General features: G+C 41.6%; 1 protein-coding gene across 4 annotated transcripts in view; it reads right to left on the bottom strand.

Annotated features, from left to right (window-relative positions):
* Nucleotides 1–19,560, bottom strand: part of KDM3B (lysine demethylase 3B) — a 66,357-nt gene that overhangs the window by 29,109 nt on the left and 17,688 nt on the right. For 3 of the 4 annotated variants that reach the window (XM_045893178.2, XM_064595956.1, XM_064595957.1), the window contains 7 exons: nucleotides 17,886–17,999; nucleotides 15,491–15,596; nucleotides 13,691–13,815; nucleotides 11,813–11,887; nucleotides 8,851–9,450; nucleotides 2,786–4,022; nucleotides 1,668–1,869 (listed from right to left, as the gene is read on the bottom strand). In XM_045893178.2, the coding sequence (XP_045749134.1) occupies nucleotides 1,668–1,869; nucleotides 2,786–4,022; nucleotides 8,851–9,450; nucleotides 11,813–11,887; nucleotides 13,691–13,815; nucleotides 15,491–15,596; nucleotides 17,886–17,999 (2,459 nt within the window). The remainder of the gene's footprint in view (nucleotides 1–1,667; nucleotides 1,870–2,785; nucleotides 4,023–8,850; nucleotides 9,451–11,812; nucleotides 11,888–13,690; nucleotides 13,816–15,490; nucleotides 15,597–17,885; nucleotides 18,000–19,560) is intronic. The other variant, XM_045893196.2, reaches the window with a different exon arrangement.

The following is a 19,560-nucleotide window of genomic DNA, read 5'->3' as shown; positions in this document are numbered from 1 at the left end:
ATCTTTTTTTTTCTTTTTTTAAAGATTTTTACTTATTTGACAAAGAGAGAGAGAGAGGGAGAGAGCAAGCACAAGCAGGGGGAGTGGCAGGCAGAGGGAGAGGGAGAATCAGGCTCCCTGATAAGCAGGGAGCCAAACGTGAGGCTTGATCTCATGATCCTGGGATCATAACCTGAGCCGAAGGCAGACACTTAACAGACTGAGCCACCCAGGGACCCACTCAAAATATATCCTTAATCCAACCAGACTCATCACTTCCATCACTAGGCCACCATCATTTCTCACCTGGGTAATTCCAACAGCCTCCTTATTTCTCTGTGTTTCTACCTTTGCCTCAATATAATCTATTCTCAAGAAGGCAATTACAGCGATCCTTTAAAACATTCCTCAGTGTCCCTCATCAGCTCAAAACCTTCAATGACTTCTCTTTCAGCACAAAAGCCAAGGCCCTTAGAGTATTCCTTTAAAATATAGACCCATTGTTAACTCTGTGACCTCAACTCCCCGCCCCCACTCTCTCCTTTAGCCACCCTAGCTCCACAAACACATCAGGAATATTCCAGCCTCGGACAGTTGCTCTTTGTGCCCTCTACCTGGAATGCTTGTCTCCCAGAAAAATGTGTGGACCACTCCTTCACCTCCTTCAGGTCTTTACTCAAATCTCACTTTCTAAAATCATCCTATTTATTTATTTTTTAAGATTTTATTTATTTATTTGACAGAGAGAGACACAGCAAGAGAGGGAACACAAGGAGGGGGAGTGGGAGAGGGAGAAGCAGGCTTCCTGCAGAGCAGGGAGCCCGACGCGGGGCTCGATCCCAGGATCCTGGGATCATGACCTGAGCTGAAGGCAGACGCTTAACGACTGAGCCACCCAGGCGCCGCTAAAATCATCCTATTTAAACTGTAGCCTCTCTTAACTCCCCTTACTTCAATCCTCTTTCCTGTCTTTATTTTGCTCATAGTTATTATCAGCTAACATGCCATGTATTTAATCTTTTTTCCTTATTTATAGTCTGACTCCTCAGCAAACCTCTAAGGGCTGATCTTTATGGTTTTATACTGTTTAACCCTCAGTGCCCACAACAGTGGCTGGCACACAGTAAGTGCTCAGTAAATATCTGCTGAATGAGTGATCCACACTACATGGATAAACCATTTGGATTTATTTTAAAAATGAAGAATTCCCGAAAGATCATTTAGAAGAAATTCTAAGTTTATCAAGCAGAAGGAAAGTGACTAAATACCAGCTGTTTGGTAAAAGCCGGGGACCTTCCCCGGATTTGTCAGTTATCTCTATTTCAAAGACACTTGCCATTATCTCCTAATCTTCCTTCCCCTTCTCTCAGAGACTCAAGTTACTTTAGCACCGAAAAGTGGTCAGGCAGATCCATACTACAACATGGCATCCTTCTGCTTATATGACTGGTTTCAAATGGAACCCAAGTTAGGAATAACTCAACGAAGCTCAGGGGCCAGCAGCTGACACTGTTCACCTTCAATTCCCTGGGACAAAGCCACAAGTCACTTCACAATCCAAACACCTGAGTGGCCCCTATGGCAGAGCCTCAGCGCAAAGGGGTTAAGGAAAACAAGGAAAAGGTGTGAGGTTCAGAGAAAGAGTGAGAAATGGAAACTGGGAAGGAGACGGAGACGGGTGTGGGTACCTCCGGAAGTGAAAGAAGCGGCAGGCCACAGTAGAATCATCTTGCTCCTGTTCTTTAAACTTCCGATACCGCTCCAGGCGGCACTCCCGACACTTGTGCAGATGAGGGGCTACGTTGATGCAGGACCCATCCTGCAGGAAGGGCTCTCCAGACTGCTTCAGCTTCTTCACCTTGCTCACATCTTTCAGCACTGACTGGCCAACTGTGGCAAGGGAAGGGGGAGAAACGGTTGGTCATGACTGGTATTAATGAGACCCTATAACATGACCCACCTGGGGATGCATTCTTGTCCTGACCTGGCTCATTCCTCCTTGCCATGGCTGGGCTTGTGCCTATCAGGTCCATCCTTGACAGAAAGGGAGGGAGCAAAGAGGCTTCAACTGGAAGCTAAGGACCATGGAGAGAATTTGTGGGAAGTGTCCCATTATGAGCAAACAACTCTGGCATGGGTGAGGAAAACCCAAGAAGGCAGAAGGTAGCCACTTGCCTCAGGCCTCCGGGGATATAACTGTTCTACTAATCAACAACTCCTGTGCCCCCATGGGATACCAGTTACTAAAGACAACAGTTACTTTTACCATTCACCTTTCTCTTAGATACTTGCCCTTACACAATTCTGGACCATAACCTCACAGCACAGGAGTTAATGGCTTTTGGAAGAGGTGTTAAAACTTTATATATGTAACAGAGAGAAGCAAATTTGAGGGGTGATTCTTTTTGCTTAAGTAAGTCTATGAAAGGCTGCTATGTGAGAACAGAGTCCAGTACTCAGTAACTCCTCTAAAGTAAATTAAAGAGGATGGGCCAAAGAGAAGTAGAAAGGGATGAGAAAAACACCAGGAAGAGCTCCTGTGCAAAAGGAGTATCAAGGGTTCTTGTCTGTGGAATTATTACACAGGTAGATATCCCTCTTTAGTAATGCTGCTGGGTTAGATGCAATCCTGCCCTGAACCAAAAGGTCTGATGAGGGGCCTCTACTGGGCCCTTCTGGGCATGTTATTCTACATGATTATAGAACTTTCCATCAAAGAAAGGGCTTCTGCTGCCCAACAGCACAACAGGCAGGCATTCAAGGCTAGTGCCAGAGCCAAGCCAATGGATAACCCCAGCAAGATCACCTTTCAGGGGGGCGGTCCGCGGCCGGCCCTTTGGGGCCTGCTTCCCTTTGCCTTTGCCCAGCAATAGCTCAGCACTTCGCTCCCCATTGGGGCCCAACTTCCCCATTAGGTGCTCTGGAATCCCCTTCAGGCCAGTCTTGGCCTGCAGCTGCTCCTCAGAATCGCTCAAATCTGACAGGTCACTGTTGGTACTGGAGTCCGAGTCCTGTCTGCAAGCCAAGCTTCGCTCATCCAGTGAGAACCTTTTCACAGCTTCAAAAGGAGCTTTGTTCTCCTGTGAAAAATCTGCTGGGGAGGACAGAAAGCTGCCTGAGTGCCTGCCAAAGACGTTACTAAAGGTTTTGAGGAGGGGATTGTCCTGCTGCCCAGGCCCCACAGTTGGCCTCTCCTCTGTGGGGCTGGAGGAGAGAGTAGGCATCTCAATGGGCTGGGTGAGGCTGCTGTTGGGCGAGCTGGAGCGGCCATTCCCCATGGCAGAGAGGCTCGGACCTCCGGTGGTAAGAGCTGAGCCCAGAACACCAGACACCAGTTTAGAGGAGTCAGTTGTGATGAAGAGGGTTTTCTTCTTTGCTAAAGATGTTGAATCTGTAGAGGAGTGAGCCTCGGGCCAGCTGGGTGCGGCCTTCGAGGTGACAGTGGTAGCAGAGGAAGAGCTACCTGATGCCTGAGATGCAAAGCTGCTGAAAGGGCTATGTTCAACTTTCTCCACAAATGCAAGGAAAGGGTTAGAGGGCTCTTCTCGGGACAGTTTAGGGGGCTGTAAAAATAGATTTTCATGACTCTCCGGGGTGCGGGCATTTAGGAGGCTCCGTGGGAAGGCTGGTGTGAGGGTGGGCATGGACTCTGTTGGCACCTTCCGATCCACAGAGCTGCCAGCCTTAGAGCCTGATTTAGTGTCTGCGCCGAGAGTGGATCTGCCTTTACACAGGCTCTCAAGGCTTTGTTTGAATGAGTCTCGACTGGAGGAATCATCAGCCAAACTCTCTGAAACGGTAGTGAAGTAGTTACTGGTGGGTAAAGTTTGGGACATGCATTGAAAAAACAAGTTTTTGGAGAGATCAGAGTCTTTCTGAGACTCTGGTGCAGAGCTACAGCCAAAAGAGAAGCCCAAAGGTTTGTTCTCTGTGGCTAGAACCCCATTGGACTGGCTCCTTCCACTTCCAAAAGTCAAAGGTTGTGATGAACTTGGGAGAGATGCTCCAAATCCAGAAGAGGCCAGAACAGTAGTTCTTGAATTCTGAAAAGAAGACAGCCCGAGTTAATGATGCTGCTTTCTCTTGACAACCTCTTTTCTGGACTTAGGCCAATGCTTCTTGTGGGTCAAATCAACTTTTCTCTCCTACAATTCCATGAAAACTGCCCTTACAGGGTCACCTGGGTGGCTCCGTCGTTAAGCATCTGCCTTTGGCTTAGGTCATAATCCCAGGTCCTGGGATCAGCCCCACATCAGGCTCCCTGCTCAGTGGGGAGCCTGCTTCTCCCTCTCCCTCTGCCCCTGCTTGTGTTCCTGCTCTCTCTCTCTCTCTGTGAAAATAAATAAATAAAATCTTAAAAAAAAAAAAGAAAAACCCTGCTCTTCTAAGTACAGCTCACATTAAGGAAGCATTAGGCATTAAGGAAGAAACCTGCCACAGACCACACAGAGGGCATCTTTAACACGGTGAGCTAGAGATAGCAGGATGTCATTCATCCTGCCACTCCCTTGGTTATTGGCCAACTGGCTATCATAGCACTAGGAGGCTGTGTAGGCTTCTTAGTTTCTATTTGGAAAAGACTCTACCAGGAATTGGGAGAAAAGGGTTCCTGAACAGACAGACAGCAGCTTTTACTGTGAAATGAATTTAGTGGCCCTGTAATATTAATCTACTTCAATGACCTCAGCTATTTTCAAAGTTTTGATTTAAAAGTTTTGATTTATTTAAACTAACTGCCCATCTTAGAAAAGTGACTTCAGTCCCATGACAAGCCCACTGTACATTAAGGAAAAATATTCTCTGTATTAGTCTGAAATTCCCCCAGATGGATGATTTTAGAATTTGGCCATTTATTTATGAGCCCAAGTCAACCTAAAAGTTGAACATCTGTTCCAATTAAAGTTAGCCCTGGGGCGCCTGGGTGGCTCAGTTGTTAAGCATCTGCCTTCAGCTCAGGTCATGATCCCAGGGTCCTGGGATCGAGCCCCGCATCGGGCTCCCTATTCCGCAGAAAGCCTGCTTCTCCCTCCCCCACTCCCCCTGCTTGTGTTACCTCTGTCGCTGTGTCTCTCTCTGTCAAATAAATAAATAAAATCTTTAAAAAAAATAAATAAATAAAATAAAGTTAGCCCTAAAGACGTTAAATTATAGAAAGCACACTCATGGGGCGCCTGGGTGGCGCAGTCAGTTAGGTGTCCAAATCTTGATCTTGGCTCAGATTTTATTTATTTATTTGACAGAGAGAGACAGCGAGAGAGGGAACACAAGCAGGGGGAGTGGGAGACGGAGAAGCAGGCTTCCTGCCGAGCAGGGAGCCCGATGTGGGGCTCGATCCCAGGACCCTGGGATCATGACCTGAGTCTAAGGCAAACACTTACCGCGACTGAGCCACCCAAGTGCCGCTTGGCTCAGGGCTTGATCTCAGCGTCATGAGTTCAAGCCCCGCACTGGGCTCCACGCTGGGCATGGAGCCTACATTAAAAAAAAAAAAAAAAAGGGAGGTGGCAGGGGGAAAGAAAGCACATTCATCACTGAACCCTTTTGTTATCATTAGGATCTAACAAGCCTCCAAAGAGGAAAAGTGTAGATACTCATACACCCACCAAACTTAAGTATTCAGTCTAACAAATTGGACAGTGAAAAAACAGTTTCTGGGGCTCCAGGGTGGCTCAATCATCAAGCATCTGCCTTCGGCTCAGGTCATGGTCCCAGAGTTCTGGGATCGAGCCCCACATGGGGCTACCTGCTCGGCGGGAAGCCTGCTTCCCCCACCCCCCACCACTCCCCCTGCTTGTGTTCCTTCTCTCGCTGTGTCTCTCTGTCAAATAAATGAATAAAATCTTAAAAAACAAAAACCTTTCATTTTTTTCACCTTGAAAATGTTAACTTCTGCATGTGAATAAAGGGTGTGTGTGTAAAGAGGGGCAGAATCCCTTTCATATATATTACACATCCGTATATATGCGAAGAGAAACCTCCATAGGCAGGTCTGAACACTTAAAATCAACTTTCAGGTAGTAGAGTATGCTATTTCTAAACATTCATTTTTAAAACATTGGTAACAAAAATTATTCCAGGACTGCTTAATGGGTATCAATGGCTTGCTTCTGGGGTGATGAAAATTTTTGTAACTAGGAAGTGCTGATGGTTGCACAACACTGTGGATGTACTAAATACCACAGTATTATATAACACTTTAAATAGTTAAAATAGTAAATTGAATGGTTACTTTCCACAATTAAAAAAATTAGTCCAGATAAAGGAAATGGCTATTGTTTTTAACCTGAAGTTCACTTGTTTGTTGTTTATTTATTTATTTATTTTGAAAGATTTTATTTATTTATTTGACAGAGACAGAGATAGCGAGAGCAGGAACACAAGCAGCAGGAGTGGGAGAGGGAGAGCAGGCTTCCCGCCGAGCAGGGAGCCCGATGTGGGGCTCGATCCCAGGACTCTGGGATCCATGACCTGAGCCGAAGGCAGACGTTTAATGACTGAGCCACCCAGGCGCCCTTGTTTGTTGTTTATTTAAAGGTAAACTCGACACCTAAGGTGGGGCTCAGAGATCAAGACTCACTTGCTCTACTGACTGAGCCAGCCAGGCCCCCCATTATTCTTTTTCTTTTCCTTCCCACTAATCAACAACTACTGACTTAAACCCCGTCCCAACAAAAAAGAAGAGAATAGAAAGACACAGCCCTAAGGGTTGGCTGTTGTTTCTCTCTCTCTCTCTTTTTTTTTTACTTTATTTATGTACTTCAGAGAGAGAAAGTGAGAAAGACAGAGAGAGAGCACAAGTGGGGGAAGGGGCAGAGGGAGAGGGAGAAGCAGACTCCAGGCTGAGCATGGAGCCGGACATGGGCCCTGATCCCAGGACCCCAGAATCATGACCTGTGCCAAAGGCAGACACTTAACCAACTGAGCCACCCAGGCGCCCCTGGCTGTTGTTTCATTAGCAGACTTTGGCCAGGAGCCTTGACACCTGCAGGACTCCCAACAATCCAGCATGGGTAGCTCAGGTTTCACTACTAAAGTTACCCTTTAAAAATAAATATACACATGAATGAAAAATAATTTGGATGGCCTTTCATTTTCCTTCAAATGATTAAATTTTAAATCCTTTTTTTATAAGAAACTGATGACAAACTGGTTTCAACTTAATTTTTAGGGCAAGACGTTTCCTGGGGGCTGTGTCCCTATTTTAAGATTTGACATCATAGTGGCAACATCCATTTTTATACTTTTAAATCAGATCCCAGGACAGTACTTAGGCTGACACATTACCAAAATCACTGATACAGTCACAGAAACTTCTCCAACCTGTTTCGAAAATGCCCTCTGAATCCACATTTCCTCTATTCAGCTTTGCTACCCCAAGAATAACAGCATTCAGTGTGTCTCCTCCTGCAGCATATAAAATGTGGTGTACTTTGTAATCCCCCTTTACATCTACACTGCCTTTGACATGAACTGGATTTTAGTTAATTTGAGCAATATGATGACTTATACACAGTGGAAATCCACATAAGATCTTCACCTAATTATCTTGGGAATGCTGGTCAACTAACAGAGGACAAACCATGAACAGTGTGAAATTTGCACTTATAGGCCTTTTCCTCTTCTGCCTGGACCTTTCACCTCCTTCCCCACTAAGGATTCACAAACTGCATCTCCTAGGAGGGGAAGAACTCAGATGAAATGTATATGCCATGTTTTACCTGGCACTGTTATACCTAAAATGATTCCATCTTAAGCACTGAGCTCCTTCAAATAGGGATTTCAATTCTTTGTTTATAATATACAGTACTTAGCACACAGTAGTTTCCTATATATAATTAAAAAAATCATTTATATTTTTTCTTTGTATTTCATATTCCAACTTGAGGAAACAGCCAGTCTGAAGAAAAAAGTGACTAGCATCATAAATCATTCTTTGGTGACCAAAATAAGAGTCAAAAGACTGGGCGCCTGGGTGGCTCAGTTGGTTAAGCGACTGCCTCCAGCTCAGGTCATGATCCCAGGGTCCTGGGATCGAGTCCTGCATCGGGCTCCCTGCTCTGCGGGGAGCCTGCTTCTCCCTCTCCCACTCCCCCTGCTTGTGTTCCCTCTCTCGCTGTGTCTCTCTCTGTCAAATAAATAAATAAAATCTTAAAAAAAAAAAAAAAAGAGTCAAAAGACTGTAAGAAATGATTTTGATATTGCTTCAAATTCGACTGGGGAGCCAACTTGGTGTTAACTCATATTTAACAGAAGTTCCATTTCAGCAATGAACATGTGTATCGGATAAAGAACATAGTTAAGTTGGATACTACTGTGATTAATTACATCAAACTTTCCAGTTAAGGCTTAAAAAGAGTAAGTTAGAAAAAAAAAAAACTTTTATAGCCATATCAAATCATGGAAAGAAGCCTAGCCTCAAAGGAAAATATCATAGAAGAAGATGAACTAAAAACAGGGGATGGTAATAGTCGCTTTCACATAGCCTTAATTATAGCGTTCACTGTTACAACACTGTAATTCATTAACCTTGCCTCTCATAGGCCTGGTAGAGGCTCAACCACTATGTGAACTAAACAGATAATTGAATTAAAAAGATTCCCCATCAGATCTCTTTGAGTATCTCATTAAATTGGGTTTTATAATCAGCTTTTGATTAGTGCAATTGTTCAGGTGACTTTTAAGAGCTAATAAAGTTATCAAAATATACACATTTGCCCAACGAGCAGTAAAGGACTATTCAGAGTATAATTTAAGCACATCTCAGAAATACTCCTTCCCTGTGGCATTTTAGATGCTGTTTAATGTGTTAACATTAGAGTAGGGTAAAAGAATGAGCCCAAATCTTGCAAATCTGCCCCTGAAACAACTCACCTCTCCTGGGGCCTGTAACCGGCTGCCTTTCTGTTTGTCGGGCCCAGTCCCTGCTGCAAGGCCAGTGTCTGAGATCCTCACCGTGGTTGGGGTGGAGCTGGCGGCACTGACCACAGCTGCTGAAGCCACCAGGCCCTGGCCAACTTGTTCCAGTGTTTTTCCTGCCTCTTTGTTTTCGGCTCCACCCACCTCTGGGGCCAAAGGTGTTTGACCTGTGGCTGTAGAATATGGAGTGAAAGGTACAGGTGTGTCCCCACCTACAGGCTCATCCTGCACCACCAGAGTCCTGCCGTTTTCTTTGGTGTAAGTGGCAAAGCGAATGTTGCGGTTAATCTGGGGGACAAATGTAGTCGGTGGCTGCTTGGCTCTCTGATCCAGCCCTGGCTCTCCACTGGCATTCCCTCCTTTCCAGGGCCCTCGGCTCGCCTCACCTCCATCGCTCCCATTACTGTCTACTTCACCCCTGTCTCCTTTTAATTTCTTTGATGCAGGGTCACACCCAGAGTCCGAAGCACTTTTCCTCCTCCGGCCATCTTTCCCCTCTATGCTCTCTCTCTTCTTCTTTCCTTTGGAAGATTTTACTGCTTTTAACGTACCCCCCTACAAAACAAAATTCAAAAAAGATTTATTATAAGGAACCTTCCATCCTGTGAAAACCATAAACCGTTAGCTCTTTCCCATCTCTAGAAGCAGATAATCAAAGCAGGCAGATTGCTACATTCCAACGCCAGCTCTAAGACATCCCCTTAGTCAGAAAGCTCCAATCTTCCTGTGACTCAATTTACACATGTATTCAAGATAATGGTTACGAGAGATTAACTCACTCGGCAAAACTTCCCTTAAATAAAAGGCTTCCTCAAATGGACTTTTTTGAGGGTTTGAAAAATCTGTGGAATTTCATTCACAAAGAAGACTGCTAGTGCTAGAATGGGAGCTCATTTGCCCCTCAATGAAAAAAAAATCTGCTTTATTTCATAATTTTCTCTTTATTTGACTGAAACTGGCATTTCAAGTATTGAAATATAAAATCTCCTCTATCCAGAAGTCACTAAAAAACTGGTGACAACTTAACAATAGGAAGACTAACATTTGTGAGTCTGTGACCAAAGGGAAAGTGAGTCCAACACAGGCAGGTTTGGATTGCTCTTGTGGACACTTTTATAAATAGACAAACAATCTCCAGAACTTATTTCAAAGTATTAGACAAAGGAAAGCAAAAAAGGCAGGCTACCATAGACCAAACAGCCAACTCCCTTAGCTCTTCCAATAATTTCAGCCTATCTCATGAAATCTGACTTGTGCCTTAATTGAGAGGCCAAGCAACCTTAAAAGATTAGAAGACACAATTCCTATCTCTAAATAAACTCCTCCTTGTGGGGAAGGGGGCTTGGAACTCAGCTACCATTCTCTCAAGCAATCTTTGTGCTGCAAGAACTTTTATCTAGAACATTATTAGAATGGTATCCCACTATGAAGCAATGTCTTTTATTTTTTTTAAGCTTTATTCAGATATCTTTCAGATAGTTTTACTCAGATAACATGTGTCGGGGTGGCAATAAGCTAGTGACACACAGTTATGCAGCCATTAATATTTACCAACTTCATTAAACTAATCTTACTGCCCTTGAATATTTATAGCTTCTTTGTATAGATCTGTATTTTGTTGTAACATTATAGCTATTGTAACTGCAACTTTTTCAAATTTTATATTTCTTCTTGCCAGTTCTAGTTTCTCTATTCTCTCTCTTTTTTTTTTGCTGCTTTCATTTCCATCTTTCTCCCCTTAATTTTCTTCTATAGCTCTTAACAAAGCTCAAGATTTACTTCTGTTTCCTCCATACTTTTGGTAATCTGCTTCTGAAAACCACAGATTTCACCTCTTATGCATCCAGCTTGGCTCATTGCAACCTCCCTGAGCAATAACTTAAATGTATGTCCTACTTCCAGTGAGCTACTCACATGTGAGTAGACAGCATAAGACATGGAGACCAGTACTCTCCAGTTATATCTGACCAGTGGAATAGTGCATGGCATTTAAGAGGTACTTAATGAATGAATGAAGTAAGGAAGGGAATAAAAAGGGGCCCAACACACCATCAAAGTAAAAGGTATTTTCAGTCATGCAAATAGTCAAGAGACTTATCTTACTTGTGGCAATATAATTTATAGTAAAGAGCTATTAAATTTAACCCTGATTCTTCTTTTCCTAACTTGATTTTGTTTTATCAAGGCAAGAATGACTGGATAAAGATGAGAAGAACCATATCCTTAGCAGAAGTAGCCAAGACAGCAATATTACAGAGATGCTAAGAGACTATGAAAAACATGTGGCTAGATGGCTGTCTTGTCAATGTCTTAGTGAAAAAAAATTCACATGGCATTCCTTGATTGGTTCAGGCACTGGTTTACTATGTATCCTTTTTTGGGTTATGATAATTCTGAATGAACCAAGAGCTGGCCTGATTCACAGTAATTATGGAGTAATCCACTGTGTGCTGAGCACTGAACTAGGTACCTGTTTATTTCTTCTTGGAATACAAAATTTCAGACTTCTTGGAGCTCACTACCACTTAATGGAAAGAAAAAGGATGCAGCTTCTCCATTTCTTATTACTAGGTAGGTTATAAATATTACTACTGCTTATTACAGCTTTAACTGTCTACTGTATCTTTCAAATATACCAAATATACCTGTCCTGAAAGGATGTAAGAAGAAATAGTTAGGCCATAGAGTTCTAAAATGGTTGGGTAACAAAGCCATGATTAAAAGGGTTTGTTCCAACTATATTTCCTTCTTGAGACTATATTCCCTTAACTAGACAAGACTTGGAGAGAGCAAGAAATGTACAGTGGCCAGAGTGGAAACCTGAAGGGCATCCATGGATAACACAAGCATGAGGAATCTGCTTAACAAGATAAAGAAAGATCATGAGTCTGCTCAGAGACTCAGTTGACTACTGTACCTCGCTCTGAGTAGTTGAATTATCCATCAGCATCACATGGATCAGTCTGGGATCTACGGACTTGATCTCACCACTCTAGAGTAGAAGAAGGATAGCAGAAAATATGAAAAAGGGGAGAAAAAAAGACTTAAGCCTTGTCCAAAGACATAATTATGTATTCTTCTAATCCATGTAATTATCTCTTTGTTCCTACTCCCCTAATGGAATGAAAGCTCCACAAAAGCAGGGTTCTCTACTATCTCATTCACTGCCAGAATAACAACATCCAAAAAAGGTCAGGAATACTATAAGCACTCAAATATTTGTTAAATTGATGAATGAAAGAATTGAGTTCAATGCCCAAGTGTCTCTTTTAGAGACATTAATTTCAAATTCTGCATCTCTAACATCTTCCTATTTTGTACATATCAGAAAGTAAAAACCTACAGAACCAAAAAATCATTAAAAGAACCACTCTATCAATAAACAATAAAAACACTGGGGAGCAGATGATTTGACACCCTGTCATTTAATGTGCATATCCTTTGATCTAGCAATTATATACCTAGAAATTTATTCCAATATGTGAAGTAGTGTATAATAATCTATGTTCAAGGATATTCACTGCAGCATTATTTGTATTACTGAAAATACTGGCAATGACTCAAATGTCCATCAATTTTAGATTAAATTAATTATAATATACCCATTCAGTGGAACAGCATGCATCTATTTTAAAAGGATGAGGCAAATATTTATGTATATCTACACAGAAAGATGTTGATAATCTACAGCTAAGTAAAAAAGGTAAATTATAGGGCGCCTGGGTGGCTCAGTTGGTTAAGCGACTGTCTTCGGCTCAGGTCATGATCCTGGAGTCCCTGGATCGAGTCCTGCATCGGGCTCCCTGCTTGGCAGGGAGCCTGCTTCTCCCTCTGACCCTCCCCCCTCTCATGTGCTCTCTCTCCCTCATTCTCTCTGTCTCAAATAAATAAATAAAATCTTTAAAAAAAAAAAAGGTAAATTACATAACTATATGTATCACATAATTGCATTTATTAATAAAGTATGGCTCATATACTTATCACATAAATTTATAACATGCAAATATTACAACACACACACACACAAGATATTTCAAAGAATATGGAATACATACCAAACTATTAATGGTGGTTACCAATGAGGGGAGTGATATCTGCCTAGGAGAAGGGGTGGCCTCCAATATCTACTTTATTTATATGTATTTCTGACATTTTAAAATGAAGATTAATTAGTAATATTTTTGAAAACTCAAAAAGGAATTAAGTAAAATCATTTATGCTTACATTACATGTGACTGCTAAGGGCAAATCTGAAACCAATTCAAAGACAGCACAAATACATTTCTGTTTGTCTCAAAACACTCATCTGTTGTTTTTCCTAGACAATTCTCCAGGTAGCTCTAGATGCAGTGCTTTATTTATATTTACTTCATTAGAAACGACACATTTTTTTTTAGCATCTATAGGGGAGTGGTTTAAGTATTACAGAAGCAAATGCTCATTGACTAGATTTTAAACTACTAACCTTTATTGATATGATAAAATAAGGACAATACCACTTCATATTTTTATGTTAATGTTTTACAGATTTCAAAGTACTTTCCAATATATTATCTCAGTTCCCAAAACAGTGCTGAGGTGGGGCTGGCGGAGTACCAAAATATCTCTTAATTTACAGATGAGAACAATGAGGTTAAGGAAGTTGAATGGCCTTTCTCAAGGTCATACAGTCATTACGTGAAAGAGCCAGAGCTAGACCCCAAGTCTTCTAATACATAGACAAGTGCTCCCTTTCTCTACACAACCCTCTGTAAGGGGATGGATGAATCTTAGAGGAAATAAGCCAAAACCTCACCTCAGTTACAGAGACCTCCATAAGACGGGTGATGGAGTCTTGATGGCTTACAACACCATAGAGCCAACTTTCTTCCCCCTCTGGCTGGTATACTTTGACCCTGTGACCTTGGACACTGTAGGGACCTAAAGAAGAGATTAGTCAGTACTGAATATGTTTGGCTGAGCTATAGTTCATGACTGTTTCTGAAAGTATAAGGAAAACTATATGGTGTAAATATTTAGCCTTTCCAACTTGTAAGGAGATGAATAAATGAGCAATTTCAGATTTACCATACTCAGCAATTCAAAAACAAAAGACAGTTTTTCCTAGTGATCTTTGTAAATTCTGTTTATTTGGAGATTCCTTAGCATTTCCCAGATCTGATTTCATCTTATCTCAATCTTCCAGTTGCAGAAGTAATACAGGAAAGAGAAAGAAAACTTACAAATAAAAACTACAGGTAGTAAAAAAATCTATCAGACATATCTGATCTGACATACATATAAAAACCAGAAGGCCAGTAAGTTGAGTATACTATTATGTTAAGTGACCATAGGAATGATAGATAATCATTTACACTCGGCTGACTTTCAGTAACAGTAGGTGGAGAGTTCAATTTATGAGGTTTCTAGCCTCTGCACTAATAATAGTCTGAACAAATATAGCACCTGTCTTCCTAGGAACACAGAGTTTTAAAGATATTACTTTATCAGCAGGTAATGTTACCCTGCAATTTCAACTGTCCCTCCAAGAAGAACAGTTTCTCTTGAAGGACAGTTTCTCTCTTCTCCATATCTCGTATATTTGAGACTATATAGTTAAATCATTACTGATTTTAAATTATTATCTTTCACAACAATAATTGTTTCCTCAATTTTTCTATACATACTCCCATACATCTCCACCTCTCACTCTGTCCACTCAATTTTCCTCTCTCTGCTATCAATTTTACCTCACATCCCTTCTGCCTCCATTTCTCCTTGATTATTAAACATCACTTTATCCTGATACTCTCCTTCTCCCAATAAACCAGTTTACTTACCTTTACCCATTCAGATACAGTTTGACAAAAGAGAATCAAAGACTCTATTTCACTGAAAATCACAATTTTCAAGAGGTTCAGAATGGAAGAAGAACAGATGTACAATATGAAGGGAAGGATAAATAGTCTATTCTTTAATAATGTGGAATCTTGGGCAAATCTGTATCTGAACTGGAAAAAGCTAATAATTCTTTTCTTATCATTCTTAAAAAAATAACATGTTGTTAATGTGAAGGAGTCTGTGGACACCTTCTTTTATGAACGTACTTGCACTCTAAGATGTTATTTATGTTAATAGTCTTTACTCCTCGAGAACCTCACAGACACTGAGCCCAATAAGGGCAGAGATTTTCTAGCTCTACTACCTTAACACTGTGTCTAGTACAAGGTCTGTCCTTTTTTTCTTTCCAAGTGGAGCCCAGTACAGGGCCTGAACTCATGACCCTGAGATCAAGAGTCAGATGCTTAACCGACTGAGCCACCCAGGCGCCCCCAAGGTTCGTCCTTAATATTTAAGAAATGGGAAAAAAACCCAACAGAACAAAACTCACAACAAAATTGGATATTATGAAATGTAATTAAAGAGGAAAACAGTGGTCTGAGATCCTATTTTTCCAAACTATTCTAGAGATCTAGCCAACTGCACACTCTTGACTCTCCCCACAAAAAGCAGGACAAATGTTTAGAGTTGCATGGTGTCTTCCCCATTCAATCACTTTCAACACTGATCACATACCTGATTCAGGATTCAAGGACAGAAGACTACCTGTTCTTACCTCGGCTGAATATCTCTTGTAGCTTCTGGTCACTGATCAAAGCATTAACTGTATCTCTCAGTGCAGCATGTTCCAAAAGAATCTGGTTTTGGCTATCTGTTCCCATCTGGTAAAGATAAAAGAAGAAAACAACCAAATATTAAAATGAAAGCAATAGTATCTAACCAGATTAGAAAAATCATACCCTCGAGGAGCTCTACGCCAGCATGGCCCAAGAATGTTCTGTAAAACTCTAGTCTCATGAGATGTTCTGCAAAAAATAATGATGCTAGGATCAGTTAGATTTAGGAAATATTATCTACTCTATCTTTCTATACACAGTAGTATATTAAAGGCTCTGAGAAAACATGGAAGAAAAAAATTTGTTTTGGTCAGTGTTTCTCATACATATCTGATCACAAAATATCTTATTCCATGTAACTCTTTTGGCATATTTTGGTATTTATCCATTTACTGAGTGCGTACTCACAGAAGCACTAGTATGGCAAAGATGAATAAAGCAAGGGTGGTGAGAGGAAGTGAAGTCTAAAGAGGAAGGAAGACATATCAACAAAGAAATCATCATTAATATTTCACACAACACAGTTAAGGAAATACTGTCCTTGGCTGATTCAATAAGACAGCAAAACTCTTAGAAGTCTCCTAATTTCTGGGGCGCCTGGGTGGCTCAGTTGGTTCAGCGACTGCCTTCGGCTCAGGTCATGATCCTGGAGTCCCTGGATCGAGTCCCGCATTGGGCTCCCTGCTCAGCAGGGAGTCTGCTTCTCCCTCTGACCCTCCCCCCTCTCATGCTCTCTATCTCATTCTCTCTCTCTAATAAATAAATAAAATCTTAAAAAAAAAAAAAAAAAGAAGTCTCCTAATTTTTAACCTTCAGACAGTAAACCTTACAAGTGAGAAATAAATATTACCACCCATAAATTCTGAAACTCTAACTCGGATGCTAGTTTGTTTAAACTACTAACTTATCCCTTTTCTTTTTAAGTAGAGATAAACTTAAGCTCTTCAATATCTTTTTTTTAAAAGATTTTATTTATTTACTTGAGAGAGAAGGAGAAAGAGAGAGCACGAGAGAGGGTAGGGTCAGAGGGAGAAGCAGACTCCCCGATGAGCAGGGAGCCCGATGTGGGACTCGACCCCAGGACTCCAGGCAGTCGCTTAACCAACTGAGCCACCCAGGCGCCCTAAGCTCTCCAATAGTTAATGCTGCTTGGAATCAGCCCAAACTTCCAGCTTCTCTGCCACTGACCTAAGTATATAGGCACCCTTTAGTTATACAAGGAGCCACCTCTGGGAAGCCACCTTCTGAGAAGACCCTTAGAATTGTGATCTTAAGTCTTTTTTTTTTAAAGATTTTATTTATTTATTTAACAGGGGTGCCTGGGTAGCTTAGTCGTTAGGCGTCTGCCTTAGACTCAGGTCATGATCCCAGAGTCCTGGGATTGAGCTCCACATCCAGCTCCCTACTCTGTGGGAAGCCTGCTTCTCCCTCTCCCACTCCCTCTGCTTGTGTTCCCTCTCTCGCTGTGTCTCTGTCAAATAAATAAATAAAATCTTTTTTAAAAAAATGCCTTTTTATTTATTTGATAGAGAGAGAGCACAAGCAGGGGGAGTAGCAGAGGGAGAGGGGGAAGCAGGCTCTCCACCAAGCAGGGAGCCTCACATGGGGCTCGATCCCAGGACCCCGAGATCATGACAGGAGCTGAAGGCAGGCGCCCCTGTGCTCCTAGGTCTTAAGTGGTTTCAGGGTAGGGTGGGGTGTGCAGGAGAGGAAACAAGCCTCAGCTAATGAATAAACTTCCAAGGTAGCAGAGAAACTTTAAAAGGCACAGGGAGGGATGCCTGGGCGGCTCAGTCGGTTAAGCGTCTGCCTTTGGCTTAGGTCATGATCTCAGGGTTCTGGGATTAAGCCCCACATCATGCTCCCTGCTCAGCGGGGAGTCTGCTTCTCCCTCTGGCTGATGCTCCCCCTGCCTGTGCTCTCTCCCTCAATATATGAATAAATAACATCTTTTTAAAAAATTATAATAAAAGGCACAGGGAATTATTGGGAGGAAGTACTTCTTTCAATGCTAAAAGGGGGAACATATTTATATTCAACAAAAAACTAGCAAGGAGAAAAATAAGTTTAGAACTAGAACAAGTTTTGGGGCGCCTGGGTGGCTCAGTTGTTAAGCGTCTGCCTTCGGCTCAGGTCATGATCCCAGGGTCCTGGGATTGAACCCCACATCGGGCTCCCTGCTCAGCGGGAAGCCTGCTTCTCCCTCTCCCACTTCCTGCTTGTGTTCCCTCTCTCCCTGTGTCTCTCTGTCAGATGAATAAACAGAATCTTTAAAAAATAAATAAATTTAATTTAATTTAATTTAAAAAAAGAAGTAGAACAAGTGTTAAGTACCTGAAACAGATGTAATCCATTAGCATCTGACAGGAAACGCAGCTCTCGATCCAGAAGATATTCAACTGGAACCACAGAACCCAAACCAAGTTTATCTACCAGGGGAGTGAAAGTCTGTGAAAGAGAAAGGACAAATTGATTAGAACTTGGAAAAGAAAATAGATAACAATTCAACCACATCTCTAACTTTAGAGAAAATATCCATTATTAATATATTTCACTCCAGTAAATACAGATAAGCTAAAGTGTAAGTTCTTAAAAACATTCCCAACCCAGCATCTACCCCACAAATAATACTAGGAAGCAAACTAGACCAGAAAGTCAGCTCAATAGTCTTATTTACAGCTAAAAAGGACACAAAGAATGAGAAATTCCTCAATCCCTCTAGGGATCTGACAAATCTTGTCAGGCTTCAAGAGGGCTAAATTACAGTAAATTCCCAGAATAAAGACTTATACCATTATTGTCTCTAGAACTCCTGAAATCTTTGTTAGATTTGTAAAATAATCACTGGTATAAATGTTCATCGGTAAATTCATATTGCTGCTTGATAAACAGCCTACAAAAGTCACCCAGAGGCCCATGTCCATTTGAGCTTCTTCTAAAAGTTCAATTGGAAGTGGCCTTAAGAACAAACAAAAAGGGGCGCCTGGATGGCTCAGTCTTTAAGCGTCTGCCTTCAGCTCAGGTCATGATCCCAGCGTCCTGGGATTGAGCCCTGCATTGCCCGCACATCGGGCTCCCTGCTCAGAGCCTGCTTCTCCTCTCTCTCTGTGTGCTTGTGTTCCCTCTCTTGTTCTCTCTGTCAAATAAATAAATAAAAATTTAAAAAACAAACAAAAAGACAGTCCAGTAAATGATGCTGTGTATAATCAATAGGTAAAAAATATTTGGTTTGAGTATTATTTATTTACTCTGGTTAGGCACAGGAGAATTAGATTTTTTTTAAAAAAGTGGACATTTATGCTTTACTTTGCTATCAGGATATAAACAATGGATACTCTCAGAATTAAACTTACACCACTATTCTGTCAGACTTCAGAAAACAAAACTTACTAAAAAAAAACTAAGCACAAACAACAAAAGCAAAAATAAACAAACTAAATAGCTTACGCATAGCAAAAAGAAATGACCAAGAAAATTAAAAGGCAATATAAGGAATGGGAGAAATCATATATTAGGTAAAGGGTTAATATCTAAAATATATAAGGACCTCATACAATTCAAAAGCAAAAACAATCTAATTTAAAAACTGGGCAAATCACCCAAACAGACATTTATCCAAAGAAAATACACAAATGGCCCATAGGTACATAAAAAGGGGCTGAACAGGGGCGCCTGAGTGGCTCAGTCAGTTAAGTGTCTGACTCTTGATTTTGGCTCAAGTCATGATCTCAGGGTTGTTGAGATCAAGCACTGCACTGGGCTCTGTGCTGAGCCCGGAGTGTTGTGTGCTTGAGATTCTCTCTCCCTCTGCCCCCTCTGCACTTCCATGTGCACCCTCTCTCTAAAAAAGTGGGGAGGGGGACTGAACATCACTAATCATTAGGGAAATGCAAATAAATACCACAAGGAGACATCACTCCACACCTGTTACAAGAGCTATCATCAAAGACAAAAAATAAAAAGGGCTGGCAAGGAGGCAGAGAAAAGGGAACCCTTGTGCACAGTTGAG

This window comes from Mirounga angustirostris, unplaced genomic scaffold (genome assembly GCF_029215605.1).
Source record: "Mirounga angustirostris isolate CCGP_5_RB_7025 unplaced genomic scaffold, mMirAng1.0.hap1 SCAF_7, whole genome shotgun sequence".
Classification (NCBI taxonomy): Eukaryota; Metazoa; Chordata; class Mammalia; order Carnivora; family Phocidae; genus Mirounga; species Mirounga angustirostris.
Note: the sequence above shows the minus strand (reverse complement) of the source record. Positions and strands in the feature narration are given on the sequence as shown.